The sequence below is a fragment of the Astatotilapia calliptera genome, chromosome 1 (genome assembly GCF_900246225.1).
Source record: "Astatotilapia calliptera chromosome 1, fAstCal1.2, whole genome shotgun sequence".
NCBI classification, from domain to species: domain Eukaryota; kingdom Metazoa; phylum Chordata; class Actinopteri; order Cichliformes; family Cichlidae; genus Astatotilapia; species Astatotilapia calliptera.
Genome location: NC_039302.1, coordinates 21,485,745 through 21,507,930, shown reverse-complemented (window position 1 = coordinate 21,507,930; position 22,186 = coordinate 21,485,745). Strand labels below are relative to the sequence as shown.

At 40.4% G+C, this 22,186-nt stretch overlaps 1 protein-coding gene across 1 annotated transcript in view; it reads right to left on the bottom strand.

The window, feature by feature from the left end:
- LOC113023476 (heterogeneous nuclear ribonucleoprotein C) overlaps positions 1–22,186 on the bottom strand; it is a 40,336-nt gene that overhangs the window by 11,452 nt on the left and 6,698 nt on the right. The window contains exon 3 of the mRNA XM_026169505.1: positions 1,043–1,093. Within this exon, the coding sequence (XP_026025290.1) occupies positions 1,043–1,093 (51 nt within the window). The remainder of the gene's footprint in view (positions 1–1,042; positions 1,094–22,186) is intronic.

The window sequence follows — 22,186 nt, the reverse complement described above, 5'->3', positions numbered from 1 at the left end:
GAAAGAACCTCCTTATGTCCATTCTTGTATATCAGTGCATTACTGAAACTGATTTATTTAGCCGTGGAGGGAAAAACTGAAAATATGAAATAAACACACATGTAAGCTAGGACTGAAAAAACAGCATTGTTGTTGTTTGGTTTTTCATTTCGCCATTTGTTGATTCATAATCAACGTAATAATTCACGTAATATATGTTAAGTGATCAGTTTGACCTCAATCTTTCGTGATACACCGTTATATTTACATTATTTCTACAGTACGAATGATTTTCTTTGGTACCTGGTCAAACTTCAGTTCTCCTCAGTCTGCGCTTCTCCAACCGCGCACTCGCAGGCAGCAGCTCTCCCCCGCCCCCTCGCTCAGTCGCTTAGTGCCTGAGCTCGGATCATACCAATATTAGGGGGGATTTACGCACAGTCGTAAATCCCCACAGTGTGCACTATGTGCTTTGAATATTGTGTGTAGTTTTTGTTTTATACAGTTGTCAGCCAGGCATCTAACTATGAAAAAATTACACTTCAAAAGACCCCGGGCTTCTGACAAAACAACCCGGGCTTAAGCCCAGTAAGCCACCACCCTGCTCCGCCACTGCTTCAAAGAAGCCTGGAGAACTATTCATGAACACTACTTAAAGAAATTAAACTAAAGTTTGACTTAGAGTGTTCAGGCTGTGTTGAAGAATACTGGAACATACAAACATTGCAGTTTATGTTTGCATGTTAGAATAAATCACCCTTGATTTAGAATGCACATCAAAACCCACCGTTTTAGTGTCTGTAAATAGTATTGGGTGTGTGTGTGTGGTGTGTGTGTGTGTGCAACTAGTGAGGTTGTGTAGGTTGTGTAGTAAATGGGTACACTGTAAACTGTAAGCAAAGACAGAATGACTGACAGCTGTGTGGGAGACAGCAGCAGGGAGCAGACACTACCAGCGGCTGTCAGGATGACGAATCCACTTTAGCCTCTGCCTTTAGGCGCCTGTGACACACAGACAAGCAGTAAGGTGTATAGGCTGCCATGCATAGCTTTCTGGCAGTACCTGTCATAGTAGTCCTCATGATAGCTGTCATACTCCAGGTCGAACTCAGATCTGCAGGAGAGGTGGAGAAAAAGTCAGAGGAGAGATGAGGTGAATGGTCAAGAATTTGTCAAAACTACATGATGGGCTTTTACCAAAGCTATCACATTTTTCACATAACTGACAGCATGCTTGGTTGGTGTGTCAGTCTGTAAATGTAAGTCTTAACAGAGTTATACAGTACAAACACTTCATCTGGAAAGAATACAATGTTCATGATCTCCAGCCAGCCAGAAAAAAAACATCAAATTTGCTCTGCTGCATCATCCAAGGTGGATAATCCATAGAAATTGGATCGTGCTCCAACTGTACCACCCACTGAACACCTCTATGTGTAAGCTTGGTGAGGTAAGCAGTGATGCATATGTGTCAGAATGAGAGAGAGAGAGGAGGGAGAATCAGAGGCAGGTGAGTGATGTGACTGGAGTGAATGGTCCGTACCTGCGGAAAAGAGCAGAGGAAGTGGAGGGGGGAAGTGACACTAAGCCACTGCAATTTCACATTCTAGTGTGTCAGACCTCAGCATTCCTCCCTAATCCCTTCACAGAGTCACTAATAATCCCTCCATGTTGCTCATCCTCCCTCTGTCTCATTGTGTCTCTCGCTGACTCACTCTGCTATGTCTGTCTGTCATTTGTTTATTTATTTGTCATGTTTTCTCTCTGTTTAAAATGACCCCAGTCTCTCTATTTGTCTTTTAGTCAGCCTTATGGTTCGATTCAATTCAAATCAATTCAATTCAATTCATTTAGTGCCAAATGACAAAAGTTGGAAGGTAAATGCCCTACAAGAATATTATTAGTATTATTAACTAATTTATTTTATTTTATTTTGCTCTGCAAGATTTATTCCCAATATCACATCTATAAATATAGTCTCTTAGCAACTAATGTCATGGTCGTAGATTTTTTAATTTTTGACTTCACGATCCATTTTTGTTTGGAGATGAGATTTGTGTTTGATTTCTATTCTTTGTTTCTTTTGAAACAAAAAATAACTCCTATATATTTAACCAATTATGTAAGACTTGCATTTTAAGTTGTCCTTGCATTGGATTTCTGTGAGTTATGTTTCTCTTTAATATTTACCGTTCTATTCATACAGTTTTCAAGTGTTATTTTTCATGAGTTGTATGGATTCATAATGATCTCCATTTATATTTTATTTTTTTTAAACTCCTGTTTTTAGTTAGAGGTAACTTTGAAGTTTGTATTTAGTTAGTTCCATTTTGTGTTTCCAATCTGTTCCTTTAGTCTTGTCTCTGTGTTTGTCTTATCTCTTTGAATGTTCTCCTGCCTTCTTCTGTCTTCCGAGTCAAGTTAATCTTGTTTTCCTGCTTATCTGACTCATTTACTTCCCGTTTTATTTTGGTAGTAGTTTGATCTTCTGTATCTTGTCTAATTTTGTTTCTCCTGCTTGTCGTCTTGATTGCTTTCTTGATTGCTTGATTGAGCTGTGTGTGGGTTTCCACCTCTTTTCTCCATCCTCATTATCTGTTGTATACATTGTTTCAGTCTTCCCTTGTTCTTTGTTGTGTCGTCTGTGTAATTGTGTATTCCTTATATCTGTAAAACCAGAATTCCCAACGTTTCATACGTTGTGTTCTTTGGATCTTGGACTTTCAAATTCTCTAAACTAATCAGCATAAAAAGCTCACCTTATGTTCTACACCTGTGTCTTGCATCCTGCTGTTGGTTATGCAATATAAATCTACAACACATGCATCTGAATATGACTAACTAATTACTAATGACTAATTACTCCACTGTGATGACTACAGTGTGTGCGGTAGATCAGAGCCCTTTTGCTAGAAATAACATGCTGTTGCAGCCAGAACCTACACTGTATGAAAACCAAGGCTGTGATGCTGCTAGCCAGAAACCCAAAACAATGAGCTGAGAGAGAATAAACCAAGTGTAAAAAGTTCTTTAGAGCTTAGCTGATTTATACTTCCGCATGGGTTTGACATCAAGATGGGTTTCTCTTATGTAGCAGGAGTTTTGTGGTCCATTGTTAATATAAGAATATTGAAATTTATTGAAATGGGTGCAAGAAAACGTGGTGCATATGAAGATGGGGTATGAAATTGTATTAATTCATTCATTTGTGTTGTTGGCTTGTGCCATTTATGTATACCTTCGATTCGTATATCTCATTTTTTCAGGAGTCGTCACCAAAACCAAAGTCCCTGCCATCTGCCTATCTGTCGCTGATGGGCAGCTGTGGTTCTCTTGTTATGCAGCTAATCTCAAAGAGGAGGTGTTTTTGTGTATAAGGAGAAACATCAGGGGACTAAAGTGAGTGCCACACAGTCAGAATTACATACAAAGCAAGACAAACATAATAACGTCTCAGCCTTAGTACTGTGTGTTTGTGTGGATCTGAAGTGTAGGCTTATTTTGGAGGGAACCATAATCACATCTCCTCCAGTATCGCTCTCACGGACGCTTTTCTGTCTCATACCAGCTGGTTTTCTGAGCTCAGGAGACAGGAAACCACAAAATAATTCATAACATGTAATCATGCCTGAGCTATACACTTGCCAAAAATGCAAAGCGCAATTTCAATCTAATTTAAAGATGGCCTTCTGTTAGCCTATTTGATATGAACAAGGTCTACAAGTTGTTTTAGTTCATTTTCTTAGGTAATATGTAATTCTCTGACATTTGAAGGTATAAAATTAAGAAAGCAATTCTAGTGAATTTGCCTTTTATCCTTGTAGCAGTTAAGGACACACTGAGGACAGAGGAGGACAAAGGGAAGCAGCAACTCCACAGCTTCTTACCCGAACAGGGCTTTCTGTTCTCCAAGTGAATTCAACTAGACGAGAGAAAATAACAGCTATTCACCATAATCCCCACTGAGGGGGAACTAAGCTGCTGTTCACGTTCTGTTCGTTTCTTTTGCTGTGAGATTCTCTGGTTTACCTTTGGCTGTTTGCAAGGCTTTATGGCAAGTATTTCTTATTTGTTAAATCATGTAAATTGCAAATAGTGAAGGCCTAATTCAAAATGATTTTGAATTTGTTTTTGTTGATTAAAGCTTTTATAGTGTTTTATTTCCACTTGGTCACTTTATTTTGATCAATAAAAATTATCCTTTTGTTGGGTGTTAGCTTTTGTATTAGACAGTAACAACCTTACAACGTAAACAGTACGAGTCATACAGAGTGATTAGCTGTCACCTAACCCATAAATGTTGGATAATAAACTCTTTATTTATCTTGTAATAGTGTTTGGCCCATTAAAATCTCACCATACTGCAGTAATGATACACCTAGGTATTTTTTATGTGATTTAGCGAAGATGAATCTGTGACAGGTAAGCACAGCCCATTTAACCTGTAATTACATGCAAAGTGATCAGCCAAGCGCCTCTGCCAGGAGAGAGAGAGGCAGATGGACAGCAGGGTCACTGAAGGCTAATTAATTCTTTTTCATAATTTCTCAAGTGCCAAAGCAATCCATTAGACATGGCTGGCTATAAATCATTTTAGCCTCAACAAGCCTGCCTGGCTGCACGCGTGCGTGTACGTGTGTGCGCGCGTGTGTGAATGTGGAGATCAGGCATCTGTAATCTGTTTCTGTAAACAAAGCATCCCAGGGATTTCCGCCAACATAAACTCCCACCAAAGGCAAAACACCATCACAACTTAACAGATTCAATGGAAATTGTATGTGAGTATATTTTTGTGTATATTGTTTGTGTGTACTGTGTTTAATTACTAGTTATGTAGTTCAATTAATTTAGAACCAAATTAGGCAGTTTTTACATTTTACTGACAATCAGTTCTTGACAGTGGTGAGTGACAGTGACAGTGAAAAGAAAAACTACAACAACTTTGTCTAAGCCTTAAAAATAAGTCAAACATCTATTTTACATGAAATTTTATGCTTCATATTAACAGTTTTGATCACGATCTAGGTGTTAAAACATGTCTATATGTTTAGAATGAATAAAAAAATGCATATTTGAATGCTTAAGTTTCATTTTGCTTCAAACTAATGTGTTTTCCATTTTGTTTATTTAATACAGTTTAATGTTTCCCCCCCCCTAAAAACGCCTTTGTACTTACTTGCATGTATACTAATTAATTAATGACTGCACTGGATTCCCCATCAGAACCTCCTTAATTTTCCATGACGCAGATTTAGGAGACATCTCTCATATTGACAACATTTAGTTGCTGCAGATTTGTGGATAACACTTTAATGGTGCAAAGCTCCTGATCTGGTGACTGTGGAGGCCATTTTACTACAGTGAATGCATTCTCGTGCTCAAGAAACAAGACAAAATGAGCTTTGAGACACGGTGCCACGTTCTGCTGATTAGCAATTTGCAATCATAAAGGGCTGGACATGTTCAGCAACAATACTCAGGTAGACTGTGGGATTTAAATGATGCTCAGCTGGTACTAAAGGGCTCAAACACCCCCAACACAATTACATGACCACCATTAGTGCGAGTTGTTGATACAAGAGTGGATGAATCAAAGCTTTTAAAGTCATGAAGACTCATTAAATCAGACAACATTTATCAAGTTTTGATGCACCATTGTTACTAAAGCCTCAGTTTTCTGTTCTTAGTGGACAGAAGCATCATCCCAGGTGGTCCTCTGTTGTTCTGGCCCATCTGCTAAAATAGTTAGTATTGACTTCATCGTACGCTTTTCTCCCTGTAGAAATCATTATCAGAGTAACTCTGGCCATTTATTCTGGACCAGTCTGGTTATTCAAGATCATTCGTTTTTGAAATACTCAAACCATCCTGTCTTTTCCATTTACAAACTTCTTACTTGTAATCTTTATTAGTATGTGATGGAGAAATAAGACATCCTGATTAGAGATGCACAGACTGACCAGCCAGGGACTGGAATTGGTTGATTCCAACATTTTGACCTTAGATGGGTCAATCAGCCTCGTGCATGTCTGACTAGAAGCAAGTCCATTTTATGCATGCACACCACGCACACAGTGGCACAGGCAAACAGTCACACTCATACTGACACACTAACATGTTGTTAGCATGGAAGCTCTTCACTGTCAATGACGACACAAAGTTCTCCAAAGCAAACCACAGGAGGAGCACCACAAAAATGTCCATAGCAACAAACCTTTATCACACTTAAATCATTACCCAGCTGAACATGGGCAGTGAAAGAAGCCACAAGTTGGCTAAATCGAATTAAATGTAATACCATCCTGAGCTCAGAATCAGCCATAAGCCAGTAGCCATCGTAAGAGCCTCAGTATGAGCAAAGGTCAATGTCCTGTTATCTGGTGAAGTTATTAAATTATACTAGAAAATTATGTACATAACTTTTGTTTTGTTATATAAATCTACTGCATCATCTTTTGTTTGGTATAGTAAAATATGTCAGGTAAAGGTGGGTGTACAGCAACTCAGTTTCAGTTAATTGTTTCTACCTCTTTATTTTTACTTGTTTCAGTGAGAGATCAAGCAACTTACTGCAGTTTGAAAGAAACTGTCAAGTATAATTGTTCATTTTGCCATGAAAACAATATTTTGTCTTTCCTTGCATGTGTTCAGTTATAGTTAGAAAGAAAACTGGAATCAATTTAGGAAAAGAAAGGAAACCTCTAATTCTGGTGTGTCGAAAAGTTTAAATAATGATGAAAAAACTTCTTTCAAGTGAGGATTTAAATGGATGGAAGACAAGAATCTTTTTATGAGCCTGTCTCTGATGCTTGTAGGTGTCGTTTCCCCCTAATGGCTCAGCACTGACTCCCAGAGCTCCATATCATTTCTGATGGAAAGGCAAAGGTCAGCTAGGTTATTATTGTACACTGGGTATGTCAATGTGTAGCGCAGTGAAACATGACAAAAACGTAGCTCAAGGAACCCGAGGACAGACTGCTAAACTGTAGGGTGGTAAACATCCCAGACAAGCTCACGTTAATGTAAATAACAATTCTTAAGAATACTTTTTTTCAGTGTAATTGCAATTTTTTGTTAGTACAGGAGTCCAGTTAACATTACAATTACAAAACATGTAGAATATGGAAAAACTAAGTCTTATTTATTTGTCTTGTTGACATTTTGCATAATAAGAATTGCTAGTTCAGTAGTCACCATGCCCCCCTACTCAGTTACAGTGAAAAATATGGAAAACAAAACACAGCTGAATAATCAAGAGGGAACACATTGCACAGCCCACACCAACTCAGGGAGACTGGAAACAGCAAGCAGTGAGGAAGAAATGAGATTACTCTGTGTAAAAACTATCACATAGGAGTTTTCATTATGCCCTGCCACAAAAAAAAAAGGGGGGGGGGGGGGGGCACTACAATCATGCTCATGGACTGACAATGAGAGGAGACACAAAGAGAGAAAGAAAAGAAAGAGAAACCATGATATATTAAGGGTGAGCGTGATGAAGATAAGAGCAGAGAAGCTTTGACGGGGGAGGAGGGGAAGATGAAGGGAGTGCTGGCAGCTTGTTCACCCTATCAGGCACTCTCTAAGGATGGACTCTGAGCTAATCTACTCCCTCTTTCGCTTTCATTTAATCACTGTCACTTGTATTCTCTCCATTCCACTCACATTTTTAATTTATTTCTCTAAGTCCTTTTTAGTTTGTAAAATGCATCTAAGATACTTCAATATAATGGCTTGCTTTCAACATACAGAGCCACATCTACTTATACTGTATATATACACGAACTATAGAGCAATTTTATTTGATTTCTGATGGATTTATATAATGTGGTCAGTTTAAGCCTGTGCAGAGATGACAATCATTGCCAACTGTTCTGCATAAACTACAAATGTGTGCCTATTTGATAGATGCAGCATGCACAGTTAATTATGCTTCAAACTGTTATCAGTGTTGTGGCTTTTGCACTTGGGAAAAAAATGAATAACTGCCAAGAAAATTGCCATTGGTGCATCTCTATAAAATAGCACTCAAGCTCTTTTTATTACTGAGCAAAGTTGTTGTCACATTTGCAGAAAGTAGTTTGGCAGTGTCTTGATGAAATAGACAAGGCAGTTACAAAACCTGCATATAGCGTCAGCATTAACTAAAGTACAACTGCATGGTTCCTCTCCTTGTTAGCCTGGGGAATATAATTTAAAAATTATTTGGAATTTTGCGTTGTCAGACTGCAGGACAGTTTTTCAATTTTCCTCATCTATCACCTTTGTAAGCACATATTTCTTAAATGTGCTTGAGACTAGAATTAATGCCTTGCTACCTGATGGTCTCACACAGCCATTAAATACTAGTTTTTGTTTTGTATTCTAACGTTTTACTAAGCATACATTTCCAGAGAACCTATTTCAACATGCAGCAATCACACACCTTGCTGGTTCAATCAATGACATGCATTCGACAGTAGCTAATCAATAGCACATCACTGTGCAATCTACTTATGGACATCCCTTACTGCTTGGCCCACTGGTCTGCATTACTTGAATATACTGCCCATACTCCAGGATGGTTTTATACAGCTACAACCCAATGGTAACTCATTGAGCTCATAAATTTTTTTCAGGCTTTCTGCTCTTGCTCTTGACGAAGGCGGTCACACTTTTCTCCTCTCCTCCTCTCCCTTAGCTTCCCTGCTTAGCCTCTTATGTCCTTGTCTAGTCTCGTGTTTTTTTTTAATTACTTTTACCCTGGAACACTCTCTCACAGTCTGTTCTCTAAAACCTAAAAGAGGAATTATGGATTTGATCAACTGGTCCCTAAATGCAATTGACACCCCTTTCTCAACGAGAAGTTTGGGCTTGGGTGAGCTTGAGTGCTGAAGATATCTACCTATTCGGAACCATGATAACAGGGTTCTTGCTGATCGGAGCTGGCTTGGCCCTGACTTATCGAAGAATTAAGAAAGCGGAACTGGCTGTTCAGACCCCCACAAGGCTGCCCGCTGGGATTGAAACGATGGGAAGAGGCGTGAGTTTCTCAAAATGGGCTCATTGAGTGCAGCACGGATAAGATCTTGGAGAAGCTTACGGCTGCCGTGAATACTCAGAATAAGATCTCTGAGTGCAGACTGGATTACATCTTGGAAGGGCTCGCTTGGAATAACATCTCTGAGCGCAAATTGGATTACATCTTGGGGAGGCTCACTGTGGTCGTGAGTTCTCAGAATCGGCTCTTTGAGCAAAAGAATGACAACATCCCACCACCTGGGTTGGCTGGAAGACTTTTTACTTAGCCTAGCAGGGCGAAGGACACTGTCTCAGCTGAACTCTGGACACGCACACACATACATATACACTGATATGCGCACACTCATCCCCCCTCCCTTTCCAAACGCCTTTGATGCTTGTTCCCTTCTGGGAACACGGCGGGTCTGAGCCCGCGCTGGAATGGTAGTGCTGAGCAGGATGGCTGCTGTGTTTGCTTCGGATTATTCCTCACCCCCACCCGACCCTGTGGCTTGTCACGTGTTCCATAATGTTGTGCTGTGGACATTTATGTGCTTTTTTGAGCAGAAGAGTTTTTTTGTTTCCTGTTCTCATGCTGTCCTCCCAGGAGCGCAGCATGAGTAGAGGTCTCTTTTTTCCTCTTGTACTTTCCCATTGTAGTGTATATTTCAGTGGGTTTTTTTCTGTAACACTATCGATCTCTGACCTGTATCCCCATGTGATGTCTGTGTTGTGTGTGTGTAAGGTCAGGGGGGTCCTATTTCACTGCACGGCAACCTGCACGTGGCGAATAAAGCCTTGATTGATTGACTGATTGACTGATTAATTGCATGCATCAAGGTTAAATTATGGCCTGAGTGTATTTCATTCAGTCTTAGAAGTACAGGTAAACAGGCAAGGGTTATGTGTCAGATTGCACTCATCCTTCTTGCCCTTCTTTTTAATAGCCCTGTATGATTAGCAGTTCCTTAGGTTTGATTGGCAGTATCACCATCAAAAGGAGGTGCAGAAGAGTAGTAAATTAATAGATAGGAGCTGGGGAGTGATGCTGTATCAATAAGGCAGGAGCAGAGGTGGAGCATAACAGGCAGTTCATATAGACGACTGGCACGCATCACTGAAGAGGAGACTCAATGAAGAGTGTCGTACAGGAGAAAGGCGCTTTCCCTATTTGGTCTTCCAGCCCAAATGTCCATCAGAAGTAATCTCTTATGTCCTCTTATAAGAGTGATCATCAGCGGTAAATTAACACTCACATCACAGAACGGAGCAATGCCACCGTTCCAGAGCACTTAAACCAGAGTGGATAGAATGAAGGATACAGAGACAGTGAGAAAGGGTGAGTGGAGCATTTGTTAAAGACAGGAGGATGCGGACATTGGGCAGAATGAGTCCGATTCTCCCACAGCTGTCAGGGTGTGGACATTCCTGGCTGGGCTTATAGGATCAGCCACGGCAGGGGTAGGGCCTGGTATGGTTATTGTTTGATCGGTCATCCAGCTACAGAATATGAGCTGGAAGTTATTCTCATCCATTTTGGGACTTTAGACATATTACCAGTGAACAGCGACGGAAAGCTGACAATCAGATTCTTACATTTTGTGTTTTCCCACAAAGGAAAATGCATATATACATACACAACTGCAGATAGGCTTTGATCGCACAGTTGAAGACACTGAAATTAAAATGTCTGAAAGCTATAAAACACTATAGAGCGGATACAGTAGACTGGAACAAGAGAACTAGCAGGCCTGTGAATACGCCTAAACAAAAAACAAAAAACATAATCTGCCTTTTAAATCAGATGGTTTTACAGTGCAGGTGTTTATTGTGATTAGATGCCCAAACAGCTTTTATACTAATTGCTCATTTAGCATTCAGTAATAGGACAGCACATGAATAAATAATACTGTACATGTTTTGTTCTTCCAGACAAAATACTTCATATTCATATTCACTCTGATCAGGTGCTAGATTTGGCTGGCCTCTGTTTGACACAGAAATACAAAACAAGTTGAAGAACAAAAGATCAGAGACAAAAGCTTCATTTTTTTAAATGAGGAGAAGACATGCAGCGTACCCTGTGACTGGGTGAATTCTACAGTGGCTGTAGCGCGAGCGCGTATGCACCTTATGTGGGTGTAGGTATGTATGCACTTCATAAATATGTGCATATGCAGATAAATGTGGCTTTAGTTCCACGTGTATGAGAGCTAGAAACAGTCTCTCCTCAGCAGTGTCGACAGCGTGGCCTGATCCTATTGGAGGCAGGGTGTTGGGAGAGGGATAAGTCCAATTCTTCTGCATGACTTAAGACCATCTGCACACAGCTCGACATACAATAAAATAAGAGAATGAAGCTTCTTCTTTAAAAAAAACAACAACAACAACAAAAAATAACTCTGAAAGGAGCTTTTGGATAATGGCTCATAAAGGAGTGTGAAGGAAATGGGGACAGGTCCTTGTTAACATGTCATCTGACTGGAAGTAATGTGGTGCATGTACCTCTTTGAAGACTTATATGTGTGGCTTCTCTCCAGGAGGGCCAACTGCTTTAGTATGGTGTTATTTATCAAAAGCTCAGGGTCTCACTGGGAGCAGTAATTGGAAATTTCAGAGATCAGGCTATTTAGTGCTAATTAGCAGCATTACACGGGAAGGTGACAAGTGACATGCACGGCACCCCTCCAATCCAGCCATTACCCACAGGGGTGAAAGGAACAGAAATATCAAGACACTTCCACTAACAAGGTCCCCCATCAGAACTGACTTAAAGTGCTAACTTAAAAGGTTAACCAAAGCTGCCTGGAGTAATTAATCCTTCCAGCCCTTTCAACTCTGTCAAGCCCCTGCATCGTTTCCATGTTCTGAACTATGCTGCTGTCCTGATATTACTGAAGAATTAAAAGCTAAAAGTCAGTTTGGCTCAACTGCATAAAGGGCAAAGCAGCATGGTTACACCGAGCTAAAATTAACATCTTTGCTGTCTATCAAAAGAAAAGCAATAAAGACAAGGCGCTGTCATAAAAATGCAACAAAAATACAACGGCTTTCAGCGTGTGTGAGCAGCTGTGTCTAGTCAGACTTTTCACATTTAGCCATGGAGAAAACGCAGTCATCTTCCACATCACCTAGCAAGAGAGGACATGAACATTTAGAGGATATCTAGGGCAAACGATAAGCTGCCATTCAGAAAGCCCCTCACGAGAGCCGTCTGCGGTTTTAACTGTGATCGACAGGACTGACATTTGCTGAGTCAACTTCAGACTGCAGTCCACGAACCTCACTGGACAAAATTTTAACCTCAGCTAACATGAGCAGTGCTCTGTCAACAACCTCCCTGTATCTGTCTGACTTTTGCTAACACAAAAACTAAAAGCGGCAGATGAATCAAGTGGCACATGTGTCTAAAAGGAGGGAGACAAGTGTAATACTTCAAGACATTGTGTTTGCACAGCTCAGAGACAAAGTACGCAGTATGGTGCTGTGGAAACCGAGTCGTTAGCAGAATTTTAAGGAAATCTAAGAGTAATGCAGCAGAACTAAATGGTCAAACAGACGCTGTCGAAAGTTTTTAACTAATGCACAACTAATGATTACTGCATGCTGTGTGATTTATGTGGCTTTGCATTTGTGAAAAACAATTACACATACATTTAAAAAAATAAGGGAAATAAATTTATGTGACATAAGAGATTTTCTATAGCATTTTCTTTCATGTTAGCTTTCCCTTTAATATCTGTTTTTGCAGTGAGTCATTGCAGAAAATGTTGCAAAATAATGAACAGGACTGACTTATGGAAGAAATGGATTTGCCTTCCAATTTATTTTCTGCACTGTGCAGTCATCAAGTAATTTTAATAGCATATTGTTATTATGATGCAAATTAACATATGCACAGTCAAGAATTTTTAAACAGGGTATTCCAATAAATTTTAATGTACTCAAACAAAACACAAGGTAAATTTTAAAGGTGAAAATTCATGTGAAGTCTGTTCAGAAACGTGTGGTAGCCCACTGGTCTCAAAAATCCCAAAGAAGAAACTAGAGTTCATCAAATGGCTATTTTTAAAAAACATTTTTCATTTCTGTAACTAATCCCCCCCCCACCCCCCACCCCATAACAAAAAGGCTTCAGAAGTCCAAATCAATAAACCACAAAGTGAAATCATGATAACTATGCCCATTTCTTATATACAGTCTATGATCTAGTCTTTTGAATCTTGCACCTGGAGCTTATGGTGAATCTGAGATGAACAAAAACGCATGTAGAAACTTGTCTGTACTGTTGTACTTAATACATACATGGCACACAGTGTGGTACTTTTGAGTTTTAGTGTTTCATCTGTCTACAGATAACCATGATGTTAGGTGCGTGTTATGAATAAAGGAATGTATTTAGTTGACGAATGACCCTTTTAAACTCTTTTGATGGAAACATCGATGTGGGGGAAGGTGTACGAGACTGACATTTGAGGGACTTTCATCTGCAGGTGAGATTGCAAGAATAAATGGAGTGTAAAGTTGAAAGGAGGAAACTTTGAAGTGTGTGCATGTGCATGAATTTGTTCCTCATGGGACCCCAAGGTCAAAAAAAAGGTTTTGTCTGTTTTTGGTTCTCATGAAAAAAGGATGTTATTTGGGAATTTTGGCAAAGGACAGGAAGCAACAAGATGTCCACTTAAAGATGCGATTAAGCTGGCTTTTCGGTTTCCACCTCTTACGGCATTTTACAGACTGAAAATAAATTATTTTGTGCAAAATCCTGCAACAAACTGACAAACAGTTTCGTATGCATTACGTACATTTCCATTGTTGTTCATCTGCAATCATGGGGGTCAGTGGGGTTACTAAAATACCGAAGTGCTCTTTGTAAAAACTCACACTTGTTTATATACTCACACACACTCACTATTCACCTCCTCTGTTCACCCCGCTAACCCCCATTACCTCTCTGTGCTGACAGTGAGCTTTTCAGGTCCAGGCGACAGAAAAGGGGCTCCTGCCTCCCAAACGCTGACATGCTCAAACACACCCCTCCCATCACCCTTTCCACTGTACTCCCTGAGCCACTCATTGTTTGTATTGCTCACCTTTCCCTATCTGTGTGCCATTCTGCAGCTCTCATCAGAATAAACCTTGAGTAAGTTTTCTGTGTCTTCTGGTCCCTGGTAGCTACAGTCCTGCGATCCAAGAAGTAATAGGAAGTGAGACGCAGCAATACAAGGGCTGTGAAATGTACACTGATCAGTCACAACATTAAAACTACTGACACTTATGTTCTCATTACAACGTAATATTCTGCTTGGTAATCTTGGATTCTGTTGTTTATGTCGATGGTAGCCTGGCATGTACCACCTAACTAGCAATCTTTATAGATAAAGGATCCCCACCCAGTCGGTACACCACACTCTGACAGCAGCAGCCTCCCACACCCTGCCCCACCACATGAAACTGCTCAGGAATGGGTCGATACTACCAAGAGCCCAAGCACTGACCCAAGGCCCGAAATGAAGGAATATCTGTAGGATGTGCAGAAGCCCACATGAGGGTTAATGAGCGGGACCTACAAAACACTAGGCAAATGGTTTTAATATTGATGTTGACATGTGGATATTGGTCACTGGACACGCGCAGTTGAGTATAAAAACATTATTCTGTGCTCTTAAGAAGCTGGACATGCTCCTGTGCTCCTGGACTGGATTTTCTAAGTGTTCCCAGTGATATTGACGAAAGTCACCTTTGAACAATTGTTTATATCGTTTTACTTTTTTACCAAGCCTGGAGAGGCAGCTTGCTCCCCTAAGCTGACTGACCGTCTAAATGCAATCCAGTATTGATCGTCCTTCCTCGGGCCATTCACACAGCCTTGCTGAGGACACATTAAATGTGTTATAAGTCATTAAGAGCTCCAGGTCTCAAATCTCACATGTCTAGGTTAAAATATATTGACGCAGTGTGCGCTGACAAACTTTGTATTTTGTGAGGCAGCCTGTAGGTGTGTGTGCTGACACCTGGATCGCACGTGTGTGAGAGCTTGTGTGAGTGTGATGGTATATAAGCCCGTGTGAATGCACAGTATACCCTTTCTGTACTGTGCTGAACATTGGGGAGCATGTGTCAGTGTATGGGTGTGTTGGGTACATGCAGAGACATTGAATCTGTGCGTGATTGTGCTTGTGGTTTGCGTGTGTATAGGGAGCCGACTCGTCCTCTCGCTGCCCCGGGGGCTCAGAGCCCATTTCCTGTTGTGCAGCGTGATAAGTTTCCCTGTCAGATCCTCCCAGCACCACTATATTTCTGATAAGCTCCACTGCTAGTTTTCCCGACCTCTGGCACAGAGATCAATTTGAGATTGATTCAGAATGCCCTGCTGGGCCGAACTGGAAGATCAATTTGAGATGGATTGTTCATGCCAGGGGGCCAATGACACGCAGTGCAGTGCTCACTTGCTTTCTCTCCTTTGCTTTCTTCACCCCTCGCTCTCCCTGAATGCTGTTATTTCTTCCTCTCTCTGCATTTTTCTCTCTTACGTACCCGTCTCCCAATTGTTTCACACTTGTCTTGTTACGGTATTACACCCTGCCTGTCTTTCAAGTTTCTGCATCAATCTTTATTCATGCCTCCTTTTTTCCACCTGCTTGCCTTACATTCTCCTCCCAGTGTGGAGAATGCTGTGGGGATAGAGATGACTTCATTAGCAAAGGGGCCAGCCACGGTAGAGTGATAAGCCTGTAGGACAGGAAAGATAACTCATCTGGCCTGGTAATGCTCACAGCCACACAGTATATGGATATAAACCAACAGAAACACACACACAGAAAGAGATAGATTTTTCTTCCTGGTGAATATGGCCCTTCGTGCCATTATGCCCTGAGCCACCGGTGTCACCATTGCTGGCTCATGACCTTATTTCCAAAGAACATTGTGTCTGCAGCCAGCCTGCCGCTCCCTTGCTCCTTCCTTCGAACCGCTCGAACCCTATCTTCTATCATCTCTGTTGTTCTCTACTCTCTCAAAGGCTTTGTCAGTGGCCCTGAAACCAGCAGATGCACTTTCCTTCTGTCTCCATGGAAAGCGACCTTTTCCCCAACAGTACATCCACCTCTGACTGCACTGACCTTTACCCACAGTCCAGCCCTAGTCATCTCTCAGGAATGCACTGAAAACGGCACATCACACAGGTGTATTCATGCGGCGAGCAAGCTGACAAAGGACAGAGAGAAAAGCTGGACACAAAAATGAAAATGACAGTTATGTTGTAAAATTGATGTTCACGTGGAAAGGGGAGGGAACAGTAGGCTTTGATGAATAGTTAGTGGGCTGTTTTTGGCCGAGGCACAAGTCAAGGCTGCCACCATGGTCTCTCACTCACTCTCTCAGACAGTCAGACTCTCCTCCCTTGTCACTTTGTCGTACACACTAAAAGAAACGTGGTTGTGATGAGAATAAAAAGCTTCACAGAGAAGTTCGCGCTACTTTTACTTGTCCTGGTTAGTCGCTGCTGGACACATGTCAGAGGTTATGAAAAAATGCAACAAGTGCTTTGTTCAAAATCTACTAACGTCTAAAGTGACTAATCTGGGTTCATTTCTGTCAGCATTTTGTGTAATGTTTTCAATATAACAGATTTCCACTTTTTCACACGAGCGTAAATGAGTTGCACACAAGTCTTCAACACTTTAAATAATGCAGTGTTCAGGATTTGACACAATTAATACTCAAATCTTCTCGATCTGGGAATGAGCCGTGATATCAAAACATGGAGACACACTCAGCGAGCCTCGCACTCGACTGGCCTCATCGTCTGGCAGAACAACAACAACGCTGCTCACAAAGAAAACACGGATGCATTAGTCACACAGACAAAGAACTTCCTCCACACTTGATTTAACTTAATTTTTCCAAGGTGCAGACATAAGCAGAATATTTGTCCTATTTGTAAGGATAAATTACATAGCGAGAAATCCATCACTGTAAACTGGAATACACAGCAAAGTACTTTTTAAACAAATGGACACCAAAGCAATAGGTGAGCTATTTTATTTGTTAGATACTTTTTGAATGCAGATGAAAAACATCCAATATCATATCCCTTGCTCAGTTACTTTTTGCAAAGTTAGCAAGGACAGGGCAACTACTTCGAGTTTATGAAAGGAAATAAATGTTATTTTACTCCTACCATGCATAAGTCACACAATCTCAGATATGAGCTCACACTAGTCTTGGGCATAGATCAGGAACAATGATATCATGTCAATTCTAAACCCAAAGCCCACGCTGGGAAGAACACAGGAGGCGGTGTAATCAGGTTTTGCATCTATTTTACATATTTATTTCTCTTTATATGTTAGAAGTGACAGAAGTCAGTTTTTTGCATTTCTAGTAAATGTGAGGCCTTTTTTTTAGTTTCTCATTCTGTGCAAACTGCACTCCTCTCTCTATAAATAATGTTTACAAATGTCATTTTAAAAATTGATTACAATGTGTTGTGCACACATTTGGCTCTGGGTAGGGATCATAACAGCTGGTAGTCAGCTGCGTTGTGACAATTGAGAGACACAGAACTGTATCCAGCAGAAAGAGGTCATTCTTAAAATCGGCGAACATTGACAGTGCCTCAGTTTGCCCTTTGCTTTTGCACTGCTGGTGGATTTACAGATGTCAGCCAACCGAGCCTAAGGCGAGACCCTCATATACAAACTGTCAAAACAAGTGCTGCATGGAAACAAATGAGGAGGAGGAGGATATTGTTTTTTAAGATTCAAATGTAGGTTTATGGGTTATTCCCAACACTGCCGTCTTGAATGACAGCTTAAGCTTTATGTCATCTGTCTTTTTTAAGAGTTTTTATTGGTCTTTCATGCTGTAAAACTAATAGTGCACGCCATGCACAGTCAAGACAAGTATGTTTAATTGAAAGCTGTAATAGGATGTGGCTGTGTAGTGTATATATCCTACCGAATGTTTGGAATTTAATATTCATCTTTGTTTGTTTTCTTTAAAATAACTTGGTTTAAACCTGTCTGCTCGTTCTTCTTTCCCCATCATCAGAGGTGACAAAAGTACAGACATTCAGTATTTAAGTAGAAGTACAAATACTTCTGTTAAAAAATACTCAATTAGAAGTACTTATATTTACTTCAAATCGAGTACAACTTATTTAAAAGGCTCTGAAATGTACTCAAAGTAAGAAAGCTCTTTTGAGGACACTTTTACAAGCTATTTTTGTGCGATGCCATCTGAACCTCGTACTATAATAATTTCACAAAATTCTAAAAGCACATGAGAAGACAAACTTTATTTTAGTCCAAATTTAAATTCTAATGAATGTACCCGGCTTGAATCAGTTATGTAGAACATGAGGCTAGAAGAAAAGGAGAATTAAAAATATATATATTTTCTGTTGCCTGTGAAATGAGCACAGTCAGGGTTAAAGGGGGATTCAGTGGGTGGAGGAACCTTAAGATCGACTGCAGTGGTTCCACGTAGGGAAAAGAATCACATCCCAGAATAACTTCTATTGTAAGATCCATTCGATTTTAGATGTACAGGCTGTGATCAGCTGACCTGAGGTTTACTGTTTACTCTTTGTGGATCTACACAACTGAATTCAACAAGATGTCAGCAGATGTTTCATGAATGGTCTTTGCTGATTTCCATCCTCTACACTGACAGTACAATGTTTACACTGTCTTTATACTTCGTTCAGTGAATGAATCTAAGCATCATCAGCTTAAATTCAAATTCATCTCTGCAACACTTAATCTAGCCTAACTCTGACCATGAACACCAAAGCCGCTGTGCACCAGTCACACACTGTTCTTTGCTTTACAGCCATCACAGAACATTAAACTGCAACCTTTAAATACCACACAGTTAGTATAACTTAGTTTGTTTTCCAGGATGTTTCACAACACAACTTTACATCAAATACAGATCCAAAATCTGGTTTAACAAATGAGGTGCTATATCAGATACAACTTATATCTCTTTGTAATTGATAACCATTAGGATTGCTTTTCATGTGTTACTGTTAAAGGGTGCAGAGACTTGAAATAATAACTCCCCTCAAATGTCTTAAACCAAAGGTAACACGTCTGTTTTGAAAATGTAAGTGGTAGGAAATATAGATATTTGTGTTAAAATGTAGGACGTAACAGTAAAAAGAAAAATAAGTACTCAAGTAAAGATACCTGAAAATCGTGTATAGTTACAAAGTATTTGTACTTGGTTACTCGCCAGCTCTCCCCATGTGTGACAACACATTCCCATTCACAGTGCCAAGCTTGGAGAGTACACTCAAGAGCCACTTTGATACATCTGTTCAACAGCTTCTTAACTCAAAAATCTAATCAGCCAATTACATAGCAGCAACTCAATGCATTTAGGCATGTAAACATGGTCAAGACAGCGTGCTGAAGTTCAAATTGAGCATCATAATGGGGATTAAAGGTGATTTAGGTGACTTTGAAAATGGCAGTTGTTGACACAAAAAACGGCTGGTCTGAGCATTTCAGAAATTGCTGATCTACTGGGATTTTCCTACACAGTCTTCTCTAAAGAGAACATATATTATTTTATGACACAGTTTGGGCCCTTTAATTTGTAGACAGAATAAGAAAGGCTGAGATGGTTTTTACATGTGCAAAAGAGAAACAGTGAAAGGATTTTGAATATGGAGCTGCCAGGCAACAGGAAAAAAAGGGTCCACAGAGAAGATTCATGGATGTAGTAAAGGAGGACATCCAGAGGGTTGGTGTGACAGAAGAGGATGCTAGGGTTAAAGTGAGATGGAGGCAGATGATCTACTTACGTGACCACTAAAGCTATTATACTCTGTTGCGTACACGGACAGGGACCCAAAATTAAGTCACAGGTACCTAGCGGTCCCTAGTGGACTTGTGGATGTGGAAAGCATAAAACCTGTTTAAAGGGACCAGCCAAAGGAAGAAGAAGAAAACTTTGGGCTCCTTAGTACCAAATGAATATTGTTTAAATGTACCATCTTCTAATGGCTGCTTCCAGCACGGTAGCACACCATGTCACAAAGCACAGGTCATCTCAAACTGGTTTCTTGAACATCACAATGAGTTCACTGTACTCATAGCCTACAGTCACCTCAATCCAACAGAGCACCTCTGGCATGTGGTGGACTGGGAGATTTACATCACTGATGTCCGTTGATGTCGACATATCTGCAGCAACTGTGTGACGCTATCATGTCAATATGAAAAAAAACCCTTGAATTTATGTATTGATAAATTAGGGATCTCTGAAGGCAAAAGTGTACCTAATGATGTGGCTGGTGATTTTATAGTGTTACCATAACCAATAAAAAAAAGAGCAACATTAAATGAAGTTAATAATATGACCTAAAATATTTCCTGTCACTCTCTTATCCATCGCCGTGCTGTCAAATTAGCTTTTAAGTTCTGGTTCACTGTGTATAACGTAGGACTTCATCATCTACTGTTTCTGGCCACTTCAGAGTTCATATTTGCCCCTTCTGCCCCCTTCAGCGTCTTTGAGCTGATCTAACAGATGGCTCGCACTGTTTCCATCCTAACACCGACTCCTCTATGAGTAGCCCCTCTCATAATTAAAGAAGAAATCAGACGAAAATACCAGCGACCAGATGCTCAGCACATTGCCACTCGGTTTCAAGGCTACCCTCCTATCCCCCTCCTCTGTGCCTCTCTCCTTCCCCTTACCACTGAGAAAACCAATGGAGCAGCTAGTAAAATGAATACTGTAGTAACCTTAAGATAGACTGGACATACTTCGGGGAGAAAAAAAATTACAACTACAGCCACAAAAGTCTTATCACACATAACAAGGGGAGAAGAAAATATTAGTTAACATGACTATGCCTGTGTGTTATTGTTCCATCTTAATTATAACAGCAAGTGCTTTGAGAGACAAAGGCCAAAAAAGACTAAACAGCAAGCCTCCCTCCATCACCCAACCCAGTCTTCTATCCCAAGCCATGGGTTAACTATACATTGACCGCACACACACATTCAAGCACACACGCTCCTCTGAGACCCCTCATATGGCACCTGAGCCTTCCTATATGGGCCACACAGTACAGTGCAGTGAGCTTTGTAGTAATGCACTGGAGCACACAAGGGCCACGGCTGCAGCATCAACAGCATCTGGGTTGTGGAACATTTGCCACTCGCTACACCCCATCACTGCTTCCACAGCTGTGGCTCACTAATAGAGAGGACCTGTGACAGTCAGAAAGCATGAACGATAAATGATGACAACACCCATATGTTGCCAGGGTCGCTGTAGAGGAAATAGCCTGGGGGTAGATATAGTGCATGAGAGAATGGCAGCAGGAAGAGACAGAAGAAAAAAAACAAACGTGCTTGATATCATGAGGCAAGAAATGACTTGCAGTGCATTAAGACATCAAATGAAAACCTTTATTGGGTTTTACTATCAATAGAGTTTAAAATTTTTATTGTGAGCTTCATAATCCAGCTTTCAAGCCATAATAACAGTTTAGAAAGAGTGGTAGGCTACATGGTTTTGGATGAGTAGATTACACTGCTTTAGCATCTTAGACATGACTTAGAAAGTTTGTTTGCAAAGTAATCTAGGCCACAGGCGAACGTTTGCTGGCCAGCGCTGTGAGAATAGTGGGAGGGAGTAGTCAGGGCACGCTGCTGCTAGCAGCACAAAGCAAGATTACTGGAGCCTGGACAGAGAGATTTTTTGGTAGCTGCCTCACAACATTTTCATGTGTAACTGTAGCTGTACTGCTCACATTTTCTTTAGAAATCAAAATATATATGTTATGCAGAGGAATTGTAAACACTGCCTTCCAGTAAGGCCAAAAGAAAGCATTTTATTCCTTTTTATTTTGTAACTTACTGTCATGCATTTGATTTTGCCATCAGTCTAACGGTTGGTAATTTTGGTTTGTCTTGATAACTGTTGATGGATTACCTTTTAAAATGTATGGAGAAAATTGTCCATATACACAAATCCTCATTGCATAAACTTTGTTGAATCTTCCTCTAGTGTCACTACGAGTTTGTGATTTGTCAGTTTTATTAAATTGTGTCCCTTTCAGGATGAACTGTAATAATGTAATCCTCTGACTATCCCAGCGTGTCTCAACTCAGGTACTTCTGTTAGCAGGCTGCACTCATGCAGTGCATTTTGTGAACATCAGCAATTTGATGCGTGTCTG